This window comes from Styela clava, chromosome 2, assembly GCF_964204865.1.
Source record: "Styela clava chromosome 2, kaStyClav1.hap1.2, whole genome shotgun sequence".
NCBI classification, from domain to species: Eukaryota; Metazoa; Chordata; class Ascidiacea; order Stolidobranchia; family Styelidae; genus Styela; species Styela clava.
Genome location: NC_135251.1, coordinates 19,621,354 through 19,645,313, shown reverse-complemented (window position 1 = coordinate 19,645,313; position 23,960 = coordinate 19,621,354). Strand labels below are relative to the sequence as shown.

At 34.7% G+C, this 23,960-nt stretch overlaps 3 protein-coding genes across 3 annotated transcripts; all 3 read right to left on the bottom strand.

Moving 5' to 3' along the window:
- Positions 1-563: 563 nt before the first annotated feature.
- Positions 564-2,828, bottom strand: LOC120335902 (uncharacterized). The gene is made up of 6 exons (XM_039403522.2): positions 2,594-2,828; positions 2,090-2,159; positions 1,944-1,995; positions 1,437-1,568; positions 1,054-1,231; positions 564-977 (listed from the first exon to the last, which is right to left on the bottom strand). Exons 1-6 carry the CDS (start codon positions 2,794-2,796, stop codon positions 668-670), a joined length of 945 nt encoding a protein of 314 aa, XP_039259456.2. The 5' UTR covers positions 2,797-2,828; the 3' UTR covers positions 564-667.
- A 3,940-nt stretch (positions 2,829-6,768) lies between these two features.
- On the bottom strand, positions 6,769-9,115 carry LOC120335906 (uncharacterized). The gene is made up of 7 exons (XM_039403526.2): positions 8,858-9,115; positions 8,572-8,713; positions 8,106-8,194; positions 7,794-7,854; positions 7,493-7,621; positions 7,268-7,426; positions 6,769-7,157 (listed from the first exon to the last, which is right to left on the bottom strand). Exons 1-7 carry the CDS (start codon positions 8,900-8,902, stop codon positions 6,886-6,888), a joined length of 897 nt encoding a protein of 298 aa, XP_039259460.2. The 5' UTR covers positions 8,903-9,115; the 3' UTR covers positions 6,769-6,885.
- A 4,558-nt stretch (positions 9,116-13,673) lies between these two features.
- On the bottom strand, positions 13,674-23,360 carry LOC120335864 (high affinity choline transporter 1-like). The gene is made up of 10 exons (XM_039403484.2): positions 23,151-23,360; positions 22,444-22,592; positions 21,917-22,037; positions 21,472-21,620; positions 17,422-17,565; positions 17,019-17,172; positions 16,552-16,772; positions 16,078-16,224; positions 14,977-15,254; positions 13,674-14,730 (listed from the first exon to the last, which is right to left on the bottom strand). Exons 1-10 carry the CDS (start codon positions 23,323-23,325, stop codon positions 14,616-14,618), a joined length of 1,653 nt encoding a protein of 550 aa, XP_039259418.2. The 5' UTR covers positions 23,326-23,360; the 3' UTR covers positions 13,674-14,615.
- Between the last annotated feature and the right edge of the window lie 600 nt (positions 23,361-23,960).

The following is a 23,960-nucleotide window of genomic DNA, read 5'->3' as shown; positions in this document are numbered from 1 at the left end:
ACATTCGTTTTTGGAATGTTTAGTTTTCTGGACTGGTGCATATAGTGAAGTTGCAAAATTGCGTATGTCCCCAAATCATAGACACATTTCTGCCTAAGTCACAGTGCGCCATTATGACGTCACTTAACTGCGTCATACAAATTAACTTAGATCCGGCTGCGATCAAAAAATTGAACCATGGCAAATTATTGACTCTCAATTGCAACACAAAATCATTAGGAAGTTTTTTACGTTTTTCTCAATACTGCTAAAAATGACTTACGCAATTCGGTTATTAGCGTGACGATATGTTCCAAAAATCATTGCTACACTTGGCCTTCAGTTTATTTTTATTTGCATAGCAAATTTACCCGTAATATTTTTTGTAGGCCCATAGTGCTGTCAATATTACCTCAGATTACAGTTTAGGGCACTTATTTACGACAGGAACTTCCAATTAAGCAAACGTTATTCATCAGCGACCCTAACAGGATTTGCTTGAAATATTGTATATTTTCAATAACCACCTCGGAAGATGCAACTTTCCCACTTCCCTTTCATGCCAAACCAAAATAACTGACAAGTTTCTCAAACCAGATCAAATATTTATTCAAGATTTATAAAAAAATAAACTACTTTTTATTTATCGTACAACTTGGACAGTTTTCTCTCCTTTGTCCCAATATTTTTACATTGTCTTCGTTGGTCGAAGATACATTGCTCCCAAATACGATCTACTCATAAGTGTGTCAATAGAGGCTTCTTCGGGCATTTTTATTTCCATTCTTACGAGCGTAGGTTTTTCAATTTGGAACATTTTCGAACCTTTTAATACAACACAGGAATGGTTTTGAAGATGTGGATGCATTTTCTCTAATTTTTTTCTACTTGTTGAATTTCGATGGTTGTGAGAACAGACTACGCTTTCTTCCATTTCCAAAACATCTTTCGTTTCATCTTCACGCTTGCCACTAGCTTTCAGAAGATGAGCCTTATAGCTGTTAAATTATATAAATTTCATTGTTATTAAGAATAAGATCCTTATTTGGCAGTATTCGATACAATATTCATTACCTGCTTTTAATGGAAATGTTCGACCTGAAGTGGATCTGGAAATATATGTGATACCACCCGGGTATTGTGAAGTTCATGTGACCGTCTACGTGCTGGATTCCATTCTGAGAATGAGCAATTTCGTTGCCAGTTTCCCAAATCCATGATACATTCCTCATATCTGGATTATCTCTTTTATCTAAAATATAAATTTAACACTATGGTAATTTTACTGGACATATATGCAAAAATTAAGCTCCATACCTAGAAACATTTGTTATATTCTGTTCTAATGTGAATAATTGAAATCATGGTGTCCAGGTGGGAATATATAAGTAACGGGTGTATAAATAAATTGTTGCATGAGTATGAAATTGAGAAGTTACATTAAAAATGATACTCACTGGCGAAAGAGGGTCTTTCACTCTTTTTATCAAGGTACCAATGTGCAGATGGTCTCGGAACATTTAAGTTGAGTATCTGTATTCGATTTAACACCGAATTACTGTCCTCCATGTTCATGGCACTTTTTAGTGCTGTTTTATATAATAATAATAAATTAAACTGATTGCAACTATTTAAACATGAAGGAGTAATTTCGATCAACCACATATTTTTTTTTTATATTGTTTTAGTGATTTTACTGGGATGAGAATCACGACATGAAAATAATTAACAAAATATACCGAATATAAAAAAATGAACTAATATTGATATAATTAAGGGAGTAAGGAAATGCGGAATTCGAAGTTACACTGCACATATGGAACTAATGGTTTATTATGCACAAAATCGAATCAAGCTTCCCTTCCAATATTTTTCGATTTTAGGGAATAAGTACGAGATATAAGATTAATACTTTCTTGGCAATAAAATAAAAAGATACCGTCAGAAAATATTTATCATCTTACTATCCATATGAGCTTGGTAAGAAGGTCCTGATTTAATCTTTTTATCAATTATCTAAAATTAAATAAAATATCAGTTTAAAACTCATGCAAAGGTTGTATATCGCATTCTCATATTTTACATTTATTAAAAGTAATAATTTATTTACCGCTGATAAATATTCTTTTCTGTCTTTTGTTAATTCGCAATCTTTCGTGTTACCATCGTTATTTTCCGATCTATAAATATGTAATATTCATCTATAGTTTGAAGAGCAAAAATTTTATTACGAAATTATGTGGAAAATACAAACGTATCACATTTCCATATCGCTATCGTTTCAATTTAAAACATGCTGTTGATGAATAAACTAAATTCTATATATTTCGCAAATAATGCAAATGCAGCGTAGCAAATTGATATTTTTTAACAAATTTCTAGAAAATTTAGCAAAATTATATCTTCAGAAACTTGTTATTCACCATTGTATTTTATTTCTGGCGAATATAAAAAATGTTCATACTTTACATCACCATTTGCGATATATGTACATTATTGCCTATTTCTCCGTCGACCTCGGCTACGCTTCGTCGAGCTGTATTTACTAAGTATCGACAATTGTAACTGTTTGCTATTTTGTATTTTCCGAGCTATCACCCAAGCCATTGCTCACCTTGGCATACATGTTGCTTCACATCCGTCCTTTTCAAGTCCAGCTTTGCAAAGGGCACATTGAACCTGAGGTCTTAACTCTTCAAGTATCTTTGCTGCCTCTGATTTACTCGGATGAAAAACTAAAGCAATTGCTGCAACAAACACCGAGGCTGCCAACATAAAGCAGGAACAAGCCAAAAGAATAGTCGACACTTTCAACATATTGCTAGTCGTAGTTTATAACAAAATTGAACTGAAAAAAAATCTCCATGATAAATAGACTATAAAATAGGGTCATACGTAACAGATTGCGCTGATCTTCTACTTCTACTAGTATTTCTTGTTCAGCTCAATGCAGGCAGTATTTAGCGAAATTCAGTAACTCGTAGTGCTCCAGGCTGCATCCAATGCTAATATTACAATTTGATGTCATCAAACTAAAAGGGGATATATCTAAAAACGCTCAAAAGGCCATTTCATTCTAACAGCACATATCGATGTACGAACGCGCGCGATATACAAACGCCTTGAAGCGAGTATTTGTAAAAAGAGGAATAGCTGCGAACGGACATCATTGAATAGATTTACGCCCCAGTGATCACTCGGTAGATGTAAACGAGTCTACAATCGACAACGACCTAAATATAGCCGTAAAGCGGAACCAAAGCCACCTGGTTGTATATCCAAGCGGGGGAGATTAAATTACCAGTTCCTTGCTTTCTCAGTCGGACCACGCGTACAACAACGCTATGGATTGCGTGGACTGCCATAAAAACGGTTCTATAATATAAGGCCAAAACACGATTGCGCTTGCTAGATGAAAAACGACAATGGGTAAAAATAAGGGGGGATTTAAAACCGTCTACAATCTTTACCTGGAAGGACACCTTCGTTCTTATATATGTATGATGTAATAGATAGATTTGTTTGTTTGTCGCGGTGACCGTACATTTCAGCCCACGTACATTTGAACCCATGTGTATATCCGCGGGTTCAATCTATATGCGGGTGCTAAAACCCACGGGTTAGGGTTAGTATGGGTTCAAATATCCGTAAAAAAACATCCGTAATGTAATGGAACCTTTTTTCGTATATGTTAACTAATGATCGTTTTAGTAATAAGTAGTAGTTAAATTATCGTTTTCTGTATATAACACTATTAGGGCATGTTTTGTGCTGGACTTGTGGGACATTGTGTTGAATCGTCAGCAGGCTTTGCAGCCATAGATAAGCGTTTCGTTGTTTGCTTTCGATAGAAAAAACAAAGTCAGATACGCACATCGTACGATCAGGTCATTGACCATGATATGTACAGAATATCGCGTGATATGATATACGCTTGTTTATTCGTCCTCGAATAGCACTCTATAATGAATCCAGGTTAATAGTTCACTTTTGAACGGAACCCTTCGTGCTCGTAGAGGAACTTGGAATTATTTTTTGGATAACAATAAAAGTGATGTCGTATACGTCAATATTGTATTTCGTGGAAAGCAAACCTGGTAGCCGATACCGAATTCCGATAATTGAGAATATTAGTCCAATATTTTGATGCCGATACTTCTAAGAATGGATAATACAAAATAATCTTGGTGTACATAAAGTCCATTTAAAATTTAAAAAATTCTTAACTTTTAATAAGAAACCAATGCCGATGGTGCATAATGAACAATATATCGGTACGATTTTTGTCGTAATAACCCCAAGGCGGGAGGGACTCTCTTAATCATCTTTTCAATAAAACCTTTTTTTTATAATTCTAGGTAAATGTTGTTAATATACTATAGCATCATTCTAATAATTCCAGTGCCATTTCATGGGATCTTATGACCAGCATATACAATATACCGCATTCAAATTTTATCATACAATACGTGACAAACAAGAAATTAATAAGAACGAATGGGTGCATGGAGATCATAATTTATTTTTTTCCTATTGATATATTTTAATCGTTCAATAAATCTTTTGTTGCCAAATGAAAATTTACAAACATGAAAAGTATACACGTAATAGTGATTTATAAATGAATAATAAAATGAATATAAACTCACAGCCACGGAGAAACTATTTTCTACACATATAATGATCGAGCCTAACTTGGGTAATCACATCAATATGGGGTTGTGTATATGTTAAATCTTGGCTGTTTACGTATGATGTCATCAATGGAACCTTTCACGATAAACCTTAACTGAGCTTTGTTTCGCGCTTGTTTTTTCAGCGTGAAAAGAACATGGCATGTCGCGTTTTAAAGCTCGAAGGCCGTGTTTAGCTTAAAATATCCTAAAAAATTCGAGTATAAATATTTCTCCGCTGAATGACTCAAGAAGATTTATGTTGTTTGTTGACCTTTGCGTAAATAGCTCTCCTCTCAGACACATCAGCTTCGCTTAGAGCTTTTCCGGAATCTTGCACGTCTTCCTGGGTAAGTAAAATCTTACATTCGTTATCAGATTCGTCCATTGAATTGTCTGACAAAATCCAGCGGGAGTCATCCTGAGTTCTTTCATCCGCTAGTGAATAAACATTGTCATATTCGTGTTCACTCTCTCTATTACTACGATAGTCACCAACAAGGGCGTATTCTGGTTCTAAAATAATTCTACTTGGATTGTAGAGAGACGTTGTTTGAGTCGCAGAGGACTGCAACTTGCCTTCGGGAAACATGTTGCAAAATCCCGATTTTCCAGCCTTCATCTGCGTGTATTTGAAATACGCGATTAGAGTAGAAATGAATACGACGACGAGAATCACTACAAGAACAATAAGCCAAGCGTGCGCAACTGCAAGTTTAGATTTGTGTTTAGATTTCAAACGGGCAATATTATTTTGAAATTTCTTGACGAGTGGGCTGACATGGCAGGAAATTAGCTGGATATCGCAGGGAAGAGTAATTTTATTTTTTTCCATTCCGCAAAGTTTTGGATTCAATTTGACAAAACTTCCATTATATCGGCAATGTTTTTCCCACGACATGGTACCTGCCAATGTTCCGTTTCCACAAGGTGGTACTATGCTCGATTTGCTTTTACATTTGGAAACTTTAATCCACTCACTCCAGCTTGGTTTGGAACCAGCAATGTCCACATAATATGATGATAATGTTGACTCGTTTCGTTGGCGACAGAATTTATTGTTGACAATGCTTCCATCGCATTTGTAACAATTTGCTCTTGCCGTTGCTCTCGCTGTTTTCAGTTGTAATTGCTTTTTACATTGAAATCCTTTTGATTTCTCCTTTGTTTTTGGAAACAAGCTATACCATGGTAGCAGTGAGCACACATCACATCGGTGGTAATGAAGCCAGCATTTATAGTTACCGCAATTGAGATTAACTTTTACATACATGGATGCAGTACTTGTCATGTTTGTGACATGAGGGCAACGTTTATCGCCTTTGATCAGATGACAAAGTTTACCATTAACATCAGAATACAAGTTTATAATTTTCCTGGCATTGTCATGTCGATTGTTATCGTTGCAACGATACACGTTCCTGACTATGAATACCTGTTGATGATATATTTTCGGTAGTCTATCTTTTCCATAGCAGAGAGTATGATATCCTCCTTGTGTCCACGTTCTTTCCAATTTCCAGTCTTTGCAGACAAAATCTGTGCTGCTGCATGTCGCATCTTTCAGAATACCTGTTTCGCTCAATTTCAGTTGTTGTAAAACGATAAGTAATACTATGATTTTCTCTGCGTCAAGCATCATAACGAAAATTATAAATTCATTGCTTGAAAAACAGTCTACTGCGCTCCTCCATTGTTCAACCAGTCCAAATGCTATAAAGACATTGCCCACGCGGAAGCGCTCGATGTAAAGATAGCATACCACATGCATATATGTTATATTACCAGAAGGTTACTGCCCGCAGCAACTCATAATTTTTCTTCGTCTCTATTATACAAGAAATCAAATCGGCGCAGTGGGTGCATTTCGACAGCATAGTTGTAGCGCCGTTTCGTATTTCCGGATCTGTACCTTCTAGGTAAATTGAAGATATGACTCTGTTCAAGCACATCGCGATATAGAACTGATGCACTTTGATAAACAATTCAGGAAACTACATTATGCCAACTAATTTATTGATATTGTCGGTTCAGTAGCATCAAAGCATATATAAAAAGGCATATGAGTTTATCATATTGCATATTGTTCTGTAATAACAACTGTGGAAGATTTGTATAGAATTTGTACGACAACCCCAATGTTATTTCAACTGCTGTACATGCTTTTATTTCAGGTGAATTTTGGAGATTGACTCACCACAAAATTCTAAAACTTGTTCATGAGTGAAAATAATTACAACATATATACACCAAAAGTAGACTGATGTCCGTCTTTGTTGGTAATTGAAGTACCGTCGGGCTTGGTAACAGTAACTCGTAACAGATCTCCCGATGTGAACCGGTAGATTCCTTTTTGATATGATACGTGCGATTTTTGGCTAAATTTACTTTTTTCGCATAGCTGGTAGTTGTTTTCCATCAAAATTTTTGGTGAATCTCTACTTCGAGCAAGAACTTCAACATATTGTACAGCGTGTCTGTGTATTTGTGGTACTTTAATTTCCACTGAAATGAATTTAACAAAAAATCATTTAGTTATAAATTTTGTTTGCCTAATTTATTTATTCAAAGTTGATAATGAAAATTTCTAATTTTTCAAGAACATATTCATTTACTTTTGTTTCCACAATGTAATGATACTTGACTGTAAACAACGTAATATGCATCCATTGGTATCACAATGTCGTTCTCTTGTAGTTTGGGATCCACATCTTTACACTCTCCCCCATACTTCATTTCCCATCCGGTCACCGTTTTCATATTATCTACATTTCCTAGAGTATATCACGAGATTAAAACCATGAAAAATATCTATATTATAAGAAAAAATTTTATCCTACCTTGCGTTTGGCTGGGGTCTATAGATAGCTTGTCTGCTTCAAGATGTATGAATCCTCTTGGTATTTCACTCCATAGATTCAAGTACTGTGTTTCGTTAAAATTTTCATTGATAATAACTTGTCTCATTTCTTTGTTCATAAATGAAAAAAAAACGTATTTATGTTACATTGAAATAAATACGATCATTATGGCTTCAGTCGTCTTTTATATAAAATATCTTGTTAGAACCACGTATCATTGCAATATATCAATGTTTTCGCCTAATTCAACAGTTTATAATCAAATTATTACGCAACTCACGCGTTATCGCGGACAGTGTACGATGACACATTTTTTTGTGACTGGCAATTTTCCCGACCATCTGCAATAAAAAAGAATATTTTGTAATTTATCCTGATTTTTTGAAATTGGAATTTGAAATGGCTAGCACTATAAAGAAACTCGTACTACTCCTTCAAGTTTAATTAGGTCAAATAATGTTGAATAAATCGAAATTGGAAGATGAATAAATCAATTTTACTGTTAATAACAACGTTTTAGAAGCTTGAAATATAGGATTAATTACAGTTATATTTCAATAATATACACGAGTCAAATATTGAAATTCTTTACCAAATTTACTTGGTGTTCATCTTTCTGTTGGTAAGGTTTCATCGCTTGATATTGATTTTTCAAATCATCCAACTGAGCCTTTAATCGAGCTACGAAAAAAATCGTCAAGCGTTAAAAAATTATGATATAGGTCATAGGGGAACGATAGAAACATAAGCAAAATATGAACCACATGCATATGTGGGATAATGATCCAACGATGAATTGATCGGGATTCAAAAATTTTGAGTTCGCATGATTTGCTGTTCTCGCGGAAGTGTATAGATCAGGTTCTGTGAGCTTTGCAGCGACGGTTATTTATGCATGCTACCTTTACTCTTTCAAAATCTATATGTTGGTATTAGTACCTGCTTATGTGGCAACATTTATATTAGTAGTGTTTTCAATTTTAAAAACATAAATTACCCCAAAATAAATTCTTCCCAGAGCCATTGCAATGTTTATATTATAAAAATCAAAATATCACCAATATTGTCTTCTATACTGCTTTTCTCTGAATTATGATCCAAGACAATATAACCCAACAACAGGGTCACAGCAAGTGCAAATACATAAAATGCACCCGATAAAAGTTTAGAGTTGTTCCTGTCTGCGCGGTAAGAAGGTCCCTGAAAATAGGTCAACAATTTAAATTATAACACGATTAAAAAAGTGAAAAAAATTCCTAAGAGAAATGCAGACAAGGCTCGAAATCTCGGAAGAAACACGAAATAGGAAAAGTAAAGAATAAATAATATTGATAAAATAAGTACCTGATCTGTGTATAATAAGTTTTCTCCGTCCATTTCTTCAGTCATATTCACTCTTGTATCCTGCACAAATATTCTATACAATCACCTATTTTAAGCTGAACCTTATCAATCGAAGATTTTTATTATAAATATGATATAGCAGTTAGCTAATACATGACTATCACTATTAAATTATGAATGCTTTGGTGCCTAAATAATTCTTGTCGACGAAAGCTGTATCAAATTGTCGAACAATCAGTCAGTCACAGGTATTTATCTCAAAGCTTTGTGGATTTGCACTGTATTCTCTCAGCTATAACGTTGCGAGGTCGTTTCTAAAGCGGAACTCGACCGTATCTTTGTTGACGACGAACGAGAGGTGAATTCCGAGGGTAGATATTACAGTTTCGACATGTTTGCGAACTGTACAGTCGCTGGCGAAAATTCACCGTGCTGAACATGGGGCATATATAGGTCGATATGTGAGAGATGTTTGATTAAAAGTCGTTTATTGCTTGTGTTCTCGTAGATATTGTCAGACATGAATAAACAGCCGATAAAGTTTTGAAAGAGATAAAGGGTTTGGCACTCCTGAAGTATGAGTACCAATATATGAAGGTAAATAATTTTTTTGCCTGCTTTAGATCAATTTGTGTAAAGGTACCGAAACCGGTTCCATTACATTTGAACCCGCGTACATTTGAACCCATGACAATTGCACCTGTATGCTATTGCACCTATAGAATTTTTTTTGTTTCACGGATAGTTAAACCCATACTAACCCTAACCCATGGGTTTTAGCACCCGCATATAGATTAAACCCGTGGATATACGCATGGGTTCAAATGTACGTGGGTTCAAATGTACGGTCACCACCGAAACCTATTGACAGGGTATTCACTTTGCTAACACTTGCATTCCCGAGATCGTAATAGAACTACAACAAGGAAGAAATTATGGCGTAACCCTAACCTGGTACTCATACTTCGGGCGTACCCGGGATTTTACTATTCTTTCCTAACAACACAATTGTTCCACATACGTATTATTTGATTCCAGCAAAATAATCGAAGTCAATAGTCCTAAGAGGATAATTAGTTAACATAGTTATCGTCGACAGGTCATACTAAACGTGAACAGTATTTTATTGCCAAATTCATATGCTTCAAAAGTTAAGTTGAAGCAGAACACTTGGGCGTAAATTTGATTTGATGATTTATGTTCTGGGTTAGGGTAGATATAAAATGCCCAGAGCAGGGCTACTCAACTATTTTTGGGTCCGTATACAAAATTTCAACTTTCTGGGGTCCGGTCTGGCCAGAAAATGTATCTCATACTGCGCCTAACTATATTTTTCGGTTAAAGAGTTAAGGGAACGCGAGTTGTGGAAAACTGAGTAACCGCAAAATATTCCACACCCTTTTACATATTCAAAGTTGAATGGAGACAATTCTCCAAAATAAAAATAAAATCAGCCGCTTGAAAGGTCCCTGAGTATCCCTGGCCTAGAGCATTAGGGTTGGAGTGCCTTGATACAGTTGCCGAGGCCATTTGTTTATATTTCTTTTTGAAACAGCTGCAGAGGCGGAAGATATCGGTGATCACGATAAATATTTTTACGTATATTGGAAGTGAAATCTTCAATCAAAGTAGTGATATAAATACTTCCTGTTAATCTTTTTTTCAAAATAACGAAAACAGGCGAAAAGATGTTAAAAATCCCTTTTTCTTTTTCGTGTTCATTTAAATTGCAGTATCATTAGGTTGGGCTGAATGAAATAACTCACATGTCAAGAAAACATAAATTTTTGGAAAGTAGATTAGTGTAACATAATAAACGGTATCCTAACTTCATCTGCAAATTTGTAAATGTATTGACTAGTTCATTTTGACATAATTAATCATCAGCATGAGATAACAAGCACAAGTTTTTTTCAATTAAATGTAGTTTAACCCTTAGCTCCAATAACAGAGAAAAGAATTAAAAAGATCGTACGTTGGAAGGTTTTTACAGAAAGCAAATCTTTCCATTTCGGGAAATCAAAGATTTAAAGTGTCATTAATATGTCTTTACGTACGATTGACCGGTAAGTAGTCCGCAGACGCAAAGAAAGTTCAATATTTGGACACGGTGACAGCATATTTGCACCCACCGACATTACATATAACATCCCACATAAAGATTTATGCACCCGCATATATATATATATATATATATATATATATATATTGCACCCTCGGACATTTGCTCCCACGAACATTGGCACCCACGAACGTTTGTACCCACGGACGACATTTGCACCTCCGTACATCTGTAGCCATGCACAATTGCATCTATGGACCCATGAAACCCATGGACCCCCCATTTGCACCCATGGAATTTTGACGCATATGCATTTCGCCCCATGGACATCCTTACCCGTGGATATTTATTCGCAACTGCATAATTTGAACTCACAGTCATGTTCGCTCGGAAATAACTGTATTTTAGACAGACAGTTTTAGACAATTGCATCAACGGACATTTGCACCCATGACATCTTCATTCATATGCATTTCTCCACGACGACATCTTTAACCGTGGATATTTGCACCTGCATAATTTAAACATACAGTCATGTTCGCTCGCGAATAACTATGTTTTAGGGTTTTAGACAGTTAAATTTACCTACAAATATTCTGCTCAAATTTAACTTTCCAAGCATATGAATTTGGCGATAAAATACACTGCACGTTCTGTACGACCTGCCCGCAATAACTGGAATAACTAAATATCCTCTTACGCAGGACTATTGACTAATAAGGGTATAAACAAATGATTGTTATTGCAAAAATGTATGAAATTATTTATGGATGATGATTCGCGACATCTATGACTGTAGTGCTGAAAATTACGTAGGTGCAAATATGAATGCTTGCAGGTGTAACTTACATTAAATTTCTGAGATCACAATTAGCAATAGAGGTAAATGTATATTAGCTTGGGTTTTAATATTTGTGGACCATATGTCTGTGAGTACAAGTGTATTTTCTAGATACAATTACCTAATTTCCCATTGGTGCGAACTAAAACGTAACAATCGTCGGTTAAAATTAATGTACAAATGATAGTCAATAAATTAGTGTAAACGTACTAATGCTATATGAGGTTTAACATATTGGTTTATTAAATAAATGCGCACGGGTGCAAATATGCTCTTGCTGAGCCGAAATATGAAAATTTGTTGGAAGGCTATAAAATATATTGTTGCCAAATTGATTTAAAGAGCATAATCCCAGAAATATGGTCATACCAATAATCGGTCAAGTAGCTTATATCGTCACGCTAATAACCTAATTGCGTAAGTCATTTTTGGCGGTTTTGAGTTTTTTATAAAATAGGTATTTATGTAATGCTGCGCACCTGTCTGTTAACCCAGATTTTATTTTAGGAATTTCGAAACCCATAAAAATGGAGATTTTGTATGACATGCACATTTGGGCAATTGTTTCGTCATAATGAATTATCGTTGTTACCGCAGGACTACTGTGACGTCACAAAGAAAAAATAACCTCACTGAAAGATTTTCTAGTTTTTGCATCTCAGATTCTAGTTTAGCGCTTATAAATTTGAATTTAATCTATAGTATAGGGAGGTATGCACTTGTGATATTCACTGTCCGAGTCCAATTCACCTTGGTTGGCTTTTATATTGGATGCATTGCTGTTTTATTCTTTATTTTTAATCTAAGTCTAATTTCGGTGGGTTTGCAGAGCGTGTTATATTGATGAAATATATGTTTTTAAACATAAAAAAATGTACCTGAAACAGATCAGCAATTTTGGGGATTAGACATCGTATATACTGGGAATTACATTCGTTTTTTGATTGTTTGGTTTTCGGGACTGGTGCATATAGTCAAGTTGCAAAATTGCGTATGTTCCCAAGCCATAGACACATTTCTGCCTAAGTCACAGTGCGCCATTATGACGTCACATAACTGCGTCATACAAATTAAATTAAATCCGGCTACGATCAAAAAATTGAACCATGGCAAATTATTGACTTTCAATGGCACAACAATATTATTAGGAAGTTTTTTACGTTTTTCTCAAAACTGCTAAAAATGACTTACGCAATTCGGTTATTAGCGTGACGATATGTAAATATGTATATTTTATCAGGCGTTTATCATCATTATAAAATGCGGTATGGCCTGTCAATACTCTTGCTATACGATTTTTTTATTTCAACTTTTTCGGAAAATGATCAAAAATATCTCGTAAGCCTTTATTGCGTTATACCCCAAATAAAGTGCAAACAATTCTGAAATAGTGCAGCAATTTTCTACCTTTCGTCATAATCATTGATCACTATCCCATACATCTCACCTAAGATATTCCCTTGTCGTTAGTATAATATTACGTCTTTACGCAATTACTCGAGGTATAATATTCCTTTAATAAATAAGGAGGCGACATAGGCAGTGAGTGATTCCTAATGTATGAGTTGCAACCCAAAGTTGTGCCACTTCATTATTCTCTAGGTTCGTGTTTTTGCAGCAAAAATTTAAAGATTTTCTAGTGATTCAAGGCTTTTGTGGTACACTAACACAAATATATTTCTGACAAGGTTGGTAATCGAATTGTGTATTCTGAGGAAGTCTGACCTTGGTCAGATAAAACGTTACAGAAATATATTTGTATTGGTGTGCTTATATTTGTGTTGGTGTGTCTTGCATTACGTAGACTCGTAGAGTATAGTTATCTTCAATCTTGCTACAGCATCTTTGCATACGGATCCGTATATACGCATAATTGGTCCAACAGAAACTCAACCGATAGCACAGAAAACATATAAAGATATTGAATAAATTTTATTATTTATTTTATATTTGAATAGTTGATTAATAATAATTGTACAAGTGCGAAGTACAATAGCATAAAGTCGCTTGCTTTTACGTGCTGGTGAATGTAGCTATGTTTATGAAAACGTTTCAACTTTTACATGCGGCTTCGTTCAGGTAAAGCCGCGCCACGATTCGCTGATGAAACGTAATACCTATAGCAAATATTCTGCAAACATATTGGTACTTTCATTTTGTGGCCATAACATCACTACCTGACGTTGAATACTTGTGCGTAATATTACTTGGGTCGCGAGATTTCCAAAATCCTTTTTATAAAAAATTGGTTTGAAACCATTGATATAGGGAATCAGACATGTTGGGACAAGCATGTTTTTATTTGTATTTCATGGTACCATCGCGACTCTATGTAAACCGATTCTTAGTGCAATTGTAATCAAAATAGCAAAATAGTACATATAACAAAAGAGTAATCATATATATATACAAAAATGATTAGAAAAACAAAAACTTATCACCCATTTATTTTCAAAATCCATACAATATACAAGATTATTCCAACATGAAAATGAACATTTGTAGCATCGAAGAAACAATTCCTGGTAATGTGGGTTCGTACGTGTATGGCTTTTGGACAAACACTGTTAATAATGCCCACATGGACTTGGTATGAGCCGGCTCCTAACGACGACATAATAGATTTTAGTTTAACTGATGTAATTTTCAATTTGAACTTTCCCATCAGTCAGGCCTAGCTAATGAATAATTTTGAGTTAAATTTGTATTTTTAAAAGTTGTTGTGCCAGTATGTACAAGTATTACATAGATTAATAATTCATATCATCAACCGCCAACTTCTCTGACCGAAAGTCATTATAAATATCTATTATTCAATGTGATTGAAAAAGAAACAAATGGGATATTAAACGGTCTTATATCAACAGCTCATCTCCTTCTTCTGATTTGAGTTTTTCAACTTCAAGTAATTCTTGACCTCCATTATTTATGCTTGACTTTTTCTCATCTTTTTCATTTGTGAATCTAGTTCTGAAAAAAAAACCACATAGTATTATCAAACTTTAAATTCAACATCAAATTTGTTTCACAAAAATGGCATTGTTTAAAATATAAGAAATTTCGGAAATGTTCAATTTCAGTCTCTTCATATCATAAGCTATTAATTATACAAATTTCGTTAGGATAACCAGATCGATAGTATACGAACGAAAATATATATTCAACGATTTGATAATACGATATTATTTTCAAATCTTTATTTCAATATAAACATACCTTCCACCCGAAGCCAATTTGCATTGAAATATATCATATTTTGCTGGAATATACTTTTTTTCGAAAAGAAACTTAGCCAGGTATGATAATGAGAGTAGGGTTCCTAGAGACATCAGCATAGAAAATGTGCGGAAAGGAAACGTTTTTCCGCCAGGATAAGGGATGATAGGATCAAAGTTGAAAGCAGGCTCTCCTCCCCCGATTCTCAGAAGAAAGCCAACAAAGAAGGCAGGCAGTGCTCCATAAGTGTTAATATCGAAGTACAGTACGCAGACCATCTAAAATTTTATATATGTACAGTTGGAAACAGTCAGAAAATGTTTGTTAATTTAAACAGAATGGATTATAATGAAAAAATACCAAAATGACTTATTGAACGCACTGTTTTTCGAGTATCCCGATTTTAAAAGAATGGGTACAATGAAAAAAATTTGCTGTGATATGGTCACGATGAAAACAAATTTTTGCCATATGGCACATACAAGTTATTTATGTGTGAGACACCAGTAAACAATGGACTACTAAATTTTATTAATTTGGTGTAAACTTAAGACAAATTTTGAAAACAACCAATCAAGGAGTGGTAATAAAGATGATGATTTTGACTGTAAATTAATTCCAAACATGTTTGAAATACAGCATACAAATATATACATATTTATTTGAGCTAAATAATCAATCAGTATATAGTATATCGATTTACGTCATCTAGTAGTTTATAAATTTGATAATGTTTAATATTGAATAAGGTTAGGAATAAACGGTTGTCGATTGCATAGCATAGTATAAAAGCAAGTTATAATTGAGTGATACGACGTAATGATGGATGTCCCAATACTGGGTACTTCAGAAGGTCAAACCACAATGTATGAAGATTCGACAGACTTTCTATTATTAAATAACATGAGGTACTAGGTCATGAGGTCAAGCAGATGCTGATGCTACTGGTCATACTTTATGTATCTTACGCCAGGGCGCAATTTAAGGTTTATATCTTGAGTAAAAGTTGTGCAAAGGAAATTAGAAAAATATATATATTTTTAAAAAAAAAAAATAAAAAAAAATAATGAAATACAAAAACAGAAATCTCAAATTTTATACCTGTGGCGAAAGTACGACAAATGCCACATCCACACAAAGAACAAAGAGTCCATATACCGATGTTGCTGCAAGTGCAAGGGCGCAAGCAGCAGCACCAATTACAATAATACCGATGCGAATTACCCAAACTGTTTCTCTGTCAGATGCCTGAAAATATATACACGTTAATGTTAATATCTCACTCACTAAGTACGCCGGGAACAAGTTATTACCCAGCTTGTAAACTCAATCAATCAAATCAAAGAATTTGAATTAATGCTCAGTAGGTTGGATTTAAAACAGTAATCTTCAGTAATCTCTATATCGATGGTGCAAATCAGTAATTAAAATATTAAGTTTTATGAACAAACAACTTGAGATGTGGGAGAAAACAGCACTGTATTAATCTGTACTTAAACTTTTAACGCAGCTATTCCAGAATCCACAAAAATTCATTCTGGCAATCGATCGTATATCATTAAAACATCAGCTTACATGCGGACGGATTACTTTCTTGTAGACGTTGTGAGAAAACATCGAAGCAGACGATAAAGTTATCGAATCAGTAGATGACATCACTGCTGAAGAAACCGCTGCTAAGCCTATAATTGCTACAGGCGTCGGAGTAAGATATTGTAAAACCAGCGGCAAGACAAGACTCGATTCATTGTTTGCTGCAGGCCCGTCTGCAAATTCATAATCAGTCGCATTCCAATCTGTAGATAAATTAAATATAAAATAGTAGGTTATAACTTGAGTTCAAATAATCAAAATGAAAGCTAATCGTTTCATGTCTTCAATTTAATGGTTAAAACCACTTTTTCCATCAGGGAAGGAATTTTTCCCCGGGAAGGTTCCTTGTTATGAAGCAATTTTGCTTTGTTTTTGCTATAGTATTATTATAATAAATTCAAACCAATTTAAAAATATTCCGCAATTTACGGAGTGATCATAAGTTGTACCTGTTGAAGCTGCAATAGCACCAATTATAACTGGTGGAATAGTCAACACGAGAAAACCGGCTGCAGATACAACTGACAAAAGCTTTGCTGTACGTGCATCTTTGCAAGCTAATACACGTTGATAATAGACCTGCCAGGGAACGGCACCTCCGACCTATGAAAAGGCAATACAGTTATGAAAGTTCAACGTTCAAACCCAATTACCCACGTTGGCTCGACATGATGTTGATTCTGATCGTTTTGACAAGGGCGTGATAGGTTTCAAAATATTGACTCAAACTATTGTGATTATATGTCAATTTAGTAGTATCTTTGAAGTAACAAAATACGAGATTCCAATTAATCCTTCCACCTATTTTACATTTAATTATTTCGTCATAAGTAAATAATATTATAGGCTTACCAATGTGACGGCGAAATCGAACCACTCCCATCCTAGTTTTGGATCCAGTTCTCCAAGCCAACCTGTCTCGTTTCCGTTCATGTGACTTGTCAGTGTTATTTCGGTGACAGCAGGATGAGTCATTGCAAATGGAATGCAAAGCCACTGCAATTCAAAAACAACAAGTGAAAATCTTGAAAATATCATAACGACAAATTACAATTTTTTTTTGTTCTACAGTCACGCAATAACTGATATTTAGAAAAATATACCTCAGCCACATCCAAGATCAATGTCATTTGATCTCTAATAGTCTACGCCAGGGGTGTGGAACCTTTATTACAGGAGGGCCAGATTCAGGTAATTGGGTGAAGCCGCGGGCCGCACTTTTATTTAAGATATAATTTATAGTAGTTTCAGGCACAAAAAATGTTTTTGCTATAGCTATTTTTGGTAATATGACTGTGGTCTCGGGTACTGGTACAGGCTTTGCCACGCAAAGTGATTGGAATTGCTCGCACGTGCCAGAATAACCAAACTAAAAGCTCGTTTCGCGGGCGCACCATTCAAAATTGGCACTTCTCCGCAGGCCGCTCAATATTACCTTGCGGGCCTCAGTTTGCACACCGCTGGTCTACGCCAAATTTTATATTTGAGAACATTGAAAATAAGACTCCTGCACAAGCTACAATATACGATTGTAAAATGAAAAAAATTGTTGGATTTTGCGGAGGTTAATTTAACGCAATTGCTCAGTGACAACGATTTTCTCCAGTAATAGGAACATGAGCAAACTTTTTTGTCGAAATTCCAACTCAGTCGCAGTCAAATGCACAGTTATCTCTCGCAACGATTTTCGATAGACTGGCCGAGAGTATACAATGTTGACAATGACAAAATTCCAAGTTTCACTAAATTTTACAACATTAAATTATAGCTTTATATTAGGTGCTTGAAGCTAGAATGATATATTTTTGTGCGCATGAATACTTGACAATGATCTTGATAATAGAATACCTTGAAGGGCAACTGGTATGAGACGTCATCTTAAGACCTAATGCTATATAGGGATGAAAATCAAGCTGCAAATTCAGCCGAAGCACGTTAAAAAATAATTGGATATTGGAATCCCAAAAAAGTGATATCATTATCTCATTTTATTTTTGGCTCAATAAAGGTATATATTAATTATATCGGCCTTTTACATAGTTAACTGATACCATAAACATGAAGTGATATGACTGCAACAGCGAAGGGAAACGATGACGCCGATTCAATTATTTTTGATTATTCACGCGCAGATTTGTATACAAACGGATGTTGTTTTGTCACATGCATGAGCATAAGTAAAGACACGATAAATGCTATCATCTCCGCCACTCGACTACGGACGGATGGCTTTCGCAGGGAACAGCTTTCAAAAAAAAAAAGCTTAGTTGCGTTTGTGGTTTATACAGTTTTGTGATGTTCATTCTCCACATTAAGTCTGTTTTGACGTGCATGCCGTTCGTAACAAGCCTTCAGCATGACGACAAATAGCCTTGAGGTTGGTTTTTTACGAAGAAATTTTAAATTGACGATAGGTGAAAAACAAACAACAACTCTCAAGGTCAAATGTAACGTTATTCTGGTATAACACAAACAACAAATGCGCGATTCTGCATGCGCAGTCCCAATTTTAGACCCGCCAATATATACAGCGACAGTGTTTCGATAAACATGGATCAATGCTGTAAGCAACAATATTTACGTTTCATAAGTCTGGTATTGCCAAAGGCAATAACCAAAACGTCTAAACAAATTCCTGAAATGATAAATAAACTGGTAGCATTGTAATGCAAAAAAATGCAAAATATATATTTGATGGGTCAACTCTTGGTACAAGTGCTAGAATGATGCGGTTTAGCAATAAATTTCATTTGAACCCGTGGAAACGACTATAAAATATATAGTCAATCAATTGCCTCAGCAGCGTGAATTTTTGTGTAAGGAATTCTTTGACTGGTTTTAACATCTATTTAAATACTATAAATGTATTTATATCAAGCCTTTCTTAAATTTAATTTATTATTCCGGCAATATGGCGTTACCTTCCAAATGATCTAATTTTTACAATGGTACAAGTAGTGAAAAACATTTCAGCATAAATATGCAGTCGCTGGGTTTGCCGTGAATACCACCTCTGTGTAACTAAATCAATAGCTTAAAAGTTTGAACGGAATCAACAGATAACTAAATATGGCAGTCTGGCAAAGTTTTCCTGTAAACAAGAAGACCTCTGTTGCTCTACATTGAATTCGCTGATTGGATTAAATTGGCCTGGTTTGTCGTTCAAAATATTCATTCATCGATTGGGTCAAATGTCACACCGGTTTAAATATTAAACAATAGCCGGGAAAATAAGTTTGAATTCTAATGAACTGCATGATAGGTACAGAGTAGTATCAGTGCTATATTATATATCATATATAGCAAACTGTGTATAATCAATAAACGACCAATGCGAGATTGAAATGAATTGCACTTTAAGATCCAAAAACTAGAAATGTCATATTTGCAATTACCAACTTAAAAATAGATTCTTACTTTTTACGCATTCGAAGTGAATGCTTAACGATGAGAAACTCAATATTATATTTTTGTTTTTGTAGCACAAAGGTGTAAGCGGCTTATTTAGTTTAACAAACAAAATTTAATCCTATAGGCCGGAACTGCAATTTTGGATCTTTGAAGCAATAATACTTTCCTGAGTGGCATGTCGAGATTACAAGTCAAGATTACACGTTTTTCAATTGTTGATTAAAAACAATTTCACATACAGCATGAACTTCTTATAATGAATATTAGCGAAATATATGGCATCGATGTAAATTTATTTTGACATGTTTTGCTCGTAAAGATTTTAACACTGGTCTTATATTGTAACATGCAAGATAAAATCGCCGTTAGAATAAACAAACCATACGGACAAAAACGTGAAAATAAAAAGTAAAACTTTCTGAAAGTTCTATCCAATACTAAAATACCTGGTGGGTAGACGTAGAAGTGCAATCCAAATACATTGATGGGACGTTCCACCATGCACTTCGTTCTGCAAAAAAACTATTTGGCGAAAATATCCCTCGCAGTTAACGAGAAAACAGTTATTCTCTCGTTAATGGGAAAATTAAGAGTCAAATTGCCAAGAGAAGTGAAAAGAAATTGTGAGATGTGATGATGTTTATGCAATGACTGAAAAAAGGCAATTTCAAGTCATACATGTCGATAAAATGAAAACCAAATTCTTTATTTATACCCAATTTTTGTTTTGAATTTTACTTTGTAATCAAATCATTGAATCAACCTCTGCCTCGTAAAAAAGTGGCATCTTGGCATATTTAGGCGTGTAATATTTCAAAGACAATATCATTATTTCGACACATACATTTTTATGTTTTGTGGAAAAGAACAAAATCAAATGTAACATAAACTGTTTTTAAATCTGTATATCAACCAAATTATACTGTATTTTTCTTCAAAGTAAGATTATTTTTAATTCTGAACTATAGTTGGTGAAATATGCCAAATCATCACAGAAACATACGTGTAGAGTTGATGACACAAACCTGGCAGCAAGCGCATGTGGATCCCCCCCAGTCAAATAAAAAACAACAGCAATTCTGTAACATCGTTTATCACATTGGCCACGCGCTTCATCAACGGCACATACTTGGCTGATGAAAGTTCTGCGTGAATTTTACAAATAACGTTTGCATCATTAGGATAGGAAGTATCCTGAGTATTAATCGTTATTGACCTTGCTCTGCTAAAGTCTAGACAGAGTCAGGATTTCATCTGTAAAAACTCGATTCGTGTTTGTTGAATGGCACAATGGAAGCCGTCATATTCACGATATTCTTGGCCCAACCATATGGATGTGGAAAATATATGTTATTATATTTTGATGTGTGTAAGAGAAAAGGAAAGAGTATGAAAGCTCCATGCAATAGAGTGTCAATACGAGAAACAAAAACTATTCATTTCATGCAACCTTCATCAGAAAAAAAAAATTACAAAATATTTTGAACTTACCAAGCCTCCAAACATACACAGGAGTTGCACGACATCAGTATATGCAACAGCATAAAGACCGCCGACTAGTGTGTAAAGTATGGATACACAAGATGAAAATATGACGGAAATTTTCACGTCAATATTTAAGATGACAGATAGAGTTCCACCTATTTAAGATCATGAAGTTTTTAAATATTTTTAAACTTTGATTCGCAGACAGCAAAATTGGCATTCATATGTAATCAACTCATTAGTGGGTGGAGTTCAGATATAGTGCAACAAAATACAAAAGTTAAGCAATATAAATAAGTTGTTAACGCGGCGATTCGTAAACAATTAACAGTTGAATTTAATCGCATTGAAGCGATAGTCACGAATCGTGGTTTCAAATTTCAGGATGGGAATCAAGCATATGGAAAATAGTACTGAATGTTTTTCCAGAGCTTTGTACATAAATACTTACCCAAGGCCGACAGTATTGAAGCAGCCCAGAATATATCGCCACACAATGCAGGTAGAAACAAAAGTGCTCCCATATGACGTCCCAACTTATTTTGCAATGGATCCAACATTGTAACATATGACTAAAAACAATACATTTTTTACTTTTACACATTACTATCGCAAAGTTTTTTTTTGAGCATTGCAAATAAATCTAAATACACTAAGGATACAAAATTAAACGAAGAAGAGACGGGTATTGCTTGATTATGCTTGCGATGCTAAAAGTTTTATATTTTTAATGAGCTCATGTACATGGCTCAATCCATCGTATTCATTTTCATGCATGAATATCAACTGTTTGATATAATACTGTATATGAAAAATGTAGCGTATTAATATGACTTTTCACAAACTAATGACTTGGTTCTAATGTCCCCAATGTATTTTAGTATTAGTTATAGAAAACCTTCAATAACATGATTCTCGTTGCTATAGCAGTCACGTGGTTGTGCCTCTATTTATCAATTTTAATTGCAAGTGACTTACAGCATTTCTCATCTTTTCAGCGATGAAAAATCCAACGAGTGTCACACCAATTGCAAGACACCACGGTGCCTGGGTCCAAATCAGTCCAAGACCTGGTGCGTATACAGCTTCAGAAGTGCCATTAATATATCCACCTCCTACCCATGTCGCTGAACAAAAGTGTTACATAAATTTATAAATATGACATATCGCAATTATGGTAATTTGCGATGATAAATATCAATTCATGGTATCACGTGGAAGCATATTATATTTGGAACATCAGCCTGTTGGTTAAGTACAAATGTAACAACAAATGTGAGATTACTAAAACATACTGATTAAATGCGGATTATTTTGTCGCATACAGCATATTTTGTTAAACATTCGACGTCAATTTCGTTGTAAGCTAACCAAAACACTAATACTTGGAAATATTTTCTCTAATCGGAAAGCATTGTGATTACAAAACAGTATATATTTTTCTCATAACAACTTTGCGAATACGTAAAAACAATTAGATAACAGAGCTCATATTACAGTCGAGTAAATATGATTTATTCATTTCATAAGTAGATCAGGAAGGTTTTCCACTGGGAGTCAAGGTTTTCCACTGGGAGTAATATGCGGCAAGATAAGATTGTTTCAGATCGCATTACAAATTTTAATTAAATGAAGAAATGAAAAATAGTAGACATTTAATATCAATTTGGATATAAATCACTTACCGGTAACCGTGAAAGACCCTAAAAGAAACCCAATGTCTCTGTTTGCAACCATGATAACTTCACTTTTATTTCCCTTGCCTTTTCTTCTATTTGTCCAAGCCGCCCAAATGCCGAGTAATAGGATCGCCAGGTACAACGCTATGACTACACACAGTCCTAGAATGTTAAGTGCCATTTTTGGAATTGTAAATAGGTATTGCACGCTAAGACCTGGAATAAATCACATGAGAATTGTTTATTAAACGTAAACATCGTGTTTGTAGATAAATTCGTCGGGACGATCATTCGATAGTGAATCGTTAGTACCGCGTTCCGTTGATATAAACAATTCCAGTACCTTCTAGCAAAATACATGGAACCTTTTTCCTCAGCCTATAGAGATTTCTAGTTTACATAAAGTCAAGTGAAACGTGGAAAAAAGATCCATTCATCTATGTGTAGAGAATTCTCGAAGCAACGAAGGAATTTATATTCTTATCAAACCCACACAAACAAATTCCAGGAACATCCCGGCCCGTTTGACTCTGCTGTCAAATACAAAGCTCGTCTTTAACACAATTCCCAAATGCAAAAGATTGATACACATTGTAAAAAAACTCCTTGCTAAACGTCTATAAATTGAAACTGAAAATCCGATTTCAAGTTATCCATGTTCTTTTTTTAAAGCGCATTTTCATGCTAATGAGTCCATGCTAAATAACCTCAATGGTTTAAAGATATATACCGGATGCAAGACGAGAACGTCGATCGATACAACGAGTTATGAATCATTCGAAAGATAAAATCATTTCCAATCAGGATGTTAGAGAC

What these genes read in the sequence shown, in the direction of transcription:
- LOC120335902 (XM_039403522.2), bottom strand. Translation starts at nt 2,796, where the DNA reads ATGTTGAAAGTGTCGACTATTCTTTTGGCTTGTTCCTGCTTTATGTTG. An exon ending in TGAAAGACCCTCTTTCGCCA is followed by an intron (nt 1,232 to 1,436) that starts GTGAGTATCATT and finishes TTTATATTTTAG; the next exon opens with ATAAAAGAGATAATCCAGAT. An exon ending in AACATTTCCATTAAAAGCAG is followed by an intron (nt 978 to 1,053) that starts GTAATGAATATT and finishes ATAATTTAACAG; the next exon opens with CTATAAGGCTCATCTTCTGA.
- LOC120335906 (XM_039403526.2), bottom strand. Translation starts at nt 8,902, where the DNA reads ATGACTGAAGAAATGGACGGAGAAAACTTATTATACACAGATCAG. An exon ending in ACTTATTATACACAGATCAG is followed by an intron (nt 8,714 to 8,857) that starts GTACTTATTTTA and finishes ACCTATTTTCAG; the next exon opens with GGACCTTCTTACCGCGCAGA. An exon ending in CAGTATAGAAGACAATATTG is followed by an intron (nt 8,195 to 8,571) that starts GTGATATTTTGA and finishes TTTTTTTCGTAG; the next exon opens with CTCGATTAAAGGCTCAGTTG.
- LOC120335864 (XM_039403484.2), bottom strand. Translation starts at nt 23,325, where the DNA reads ATGGCACTTAACATTCTAGGACTGTGTGTAGTCATAGCGTTGTACCTG. An exon ending in TCGATTTCGCCGTCACATTG is followed by an intron (nt 17,173 to 17,421) that starts GTAAGCCTATAA and finishes GCCTTTTCATAG; the next exon opens with GTCGGAGGTGCCGTTCCCTG. An exon ending in TGCTATTGCAGCTTCAACAG is followed by an intron (nt 16,773 to 17,018) that starts GTACAACTTATG and finishes ATTTATCTACAG; the next exon opens with ATTGGAATGCGACTGATTAT.